The 1,614-nt window shown below is 37.0% G+C and overlaps 1 protein-coding gene across 1 annotated transcript in view; it reads left to right on the forward strand.

The window, feature by feature from the left end:
- The window catches only part of WDR36 (WD repeat domain 36), a 45,840-nt gene that overhangs the window by 10,782 nt on the left and 33,444 nt on the right, over window positions 1-1,614 (forward strand). The window contains exons 6-8 of the mRNA XM_012659506.1: window positions 18-198; window positions 543-663; window positions 1,149-1,214. Of these exons, the coding sequence (XP_012514960.1) occupies window positions 18-198; window positions 543-663; window positions 1,149-1,214 (368 nt within the window). The remainder of the gene's footprint in view (window positions 1-17; window positions 199-542; window positions 664-1,148; window positions 1,215-1,614) is intronic.

Below are 1,614 nucleotides of genomic sequence, written 5' to 3' on the forward strand. Positions count from 1 at the left end.
ATGTATTTTATTTTAATAACAGATGGTCATCCCATAATGGCAGCTGGAAGCCCATGTGGTCATATTGGACTCTGGGATCTAGAAGACAAAAAATTAATTAATCAAATTAGAAATGCACACTCTACAGCAATTGCCGGACTGACATTTCTCCATAGAGAGCCACTTCTTGTCACAAATGGTGCTGACAACGCTCTCAGGGTATTACGATTATTGTTGTTATCATCTTTCTGGCTCATCTGATCTACCCTTTAGGTTATTACAAACCTACTTTAACAAATTAGCCTTGAACCAAGAAGGTGAAAGTAATTTGGGGTGAGATACTGGTATAGATAAAACAAAAAGCATAGCAGGTGACATAATTTCAGTGAGGTGTGAGTTACAGTTTATTTCTTCCCCTCCCCTCACCCCTATCTTTGTAGCTCCAGGGTCAGTGGCCTAGCAAGCACTATGCAACGCCAGTTGATTTATGTAGGAGGTGATTTGACTGCCTGCAGATCAGATGGCACATTGCGGAAGAACCTGACCTTTTTATTTCTTGGCAGATATGGATATTTGATGGTCCTACAGGTGAAGGCCGACTTTTGAGATTCAGAATGGGACATAGTGCTCCTCTTACCAGTATCAGATATTATGGACAAAATGGGCAACAGATTCTAAGCGCAAGTGAGTTTCTGCTTCATACTATTAGTTTATATCAGCAAGTATTGAGAGCTGAATGCTCAGTATTCGGTTTGGTATTTACACATTCTTTTAGATTCAAATATCCCATTGGGTGACTCAGAAGTTTGGGTAAAACTGTCTACTTCAGGAAATACTATAGATGATATAATCTACACTTGGTGTGTCTTTCTATTTACTAATCCTCTGAGGCACAGTAGTCAGATTCTGAAAATGTGGCCATTGCCTCTTCTAATAATCTGCTGAAAATTATTAGTGCAGTATTTTCATTTTATCCTTTGTTCACATTAAATGACATTCCATATACACTTGAATATTGTAATGAAGTAGTTGCAATCTGGCTCTCCTTTTAAAGTGTCCCAAACTTTAACTTCAAGCTTTTTATAGAATCTAATTTTATAAGCTCTGTGATCCACATGGTCTTTAGTTTTGATGAAGCTTGATTAAGAATTTTCTGTATATATCAACAGGTCAAGATGGAACTCTTCAGTCATTTTCCACAATACATGAAAAATTCAACAAGAGCTTGGGACATGGTAGGTCATTTGCAAGATAGAAAATAAGCTGCTGGTCACAAAAGAAATATTTCCAAGATTCTGTGAGACAAGTGGAGGAGGTTTCATCAGTAAATTTTCCCTCTGATGAAATTAAAAAACAAGTGTGAAAGAAGTTTTAAGATTCCTAAAATCAAAGTTGCTATAGAAGTGGTTAAAGTGCTGCTAGAAGGTTATTGAAAAAAGTTAGACATCTTGGGTGGTTAAAAACATGTTGCTGTCACCCAAAGGCATTGATGACCTCACTTGAGCCATCTGTAGAGTGTAAAATTTTTACTAATAGAATGGAAGGGAGCTTAGAGAAAGTATCAAAGTAAGCAGCGTTTAATCTTTGTGGTTTAAAGGGCTCATTTTATTCTCTCTCTCTTTTGATGGTTTCCAG

This window comes from Propithecus coquereli, unplaced genomic scaffold (assembly GCF_000956105.1).
Source record: "Propithecus coquereli isolate 6110/MARCELLA unplaced genomic scaffold, Pcoq_1.0 Scaffold62, whole genome shotgun sequence".
Lineage (NCBI taxonomy): Eukaryota > Metazoa > Chordata > Mammalia > Primates > Indriidae > Propithecus > Propithecus coquereli.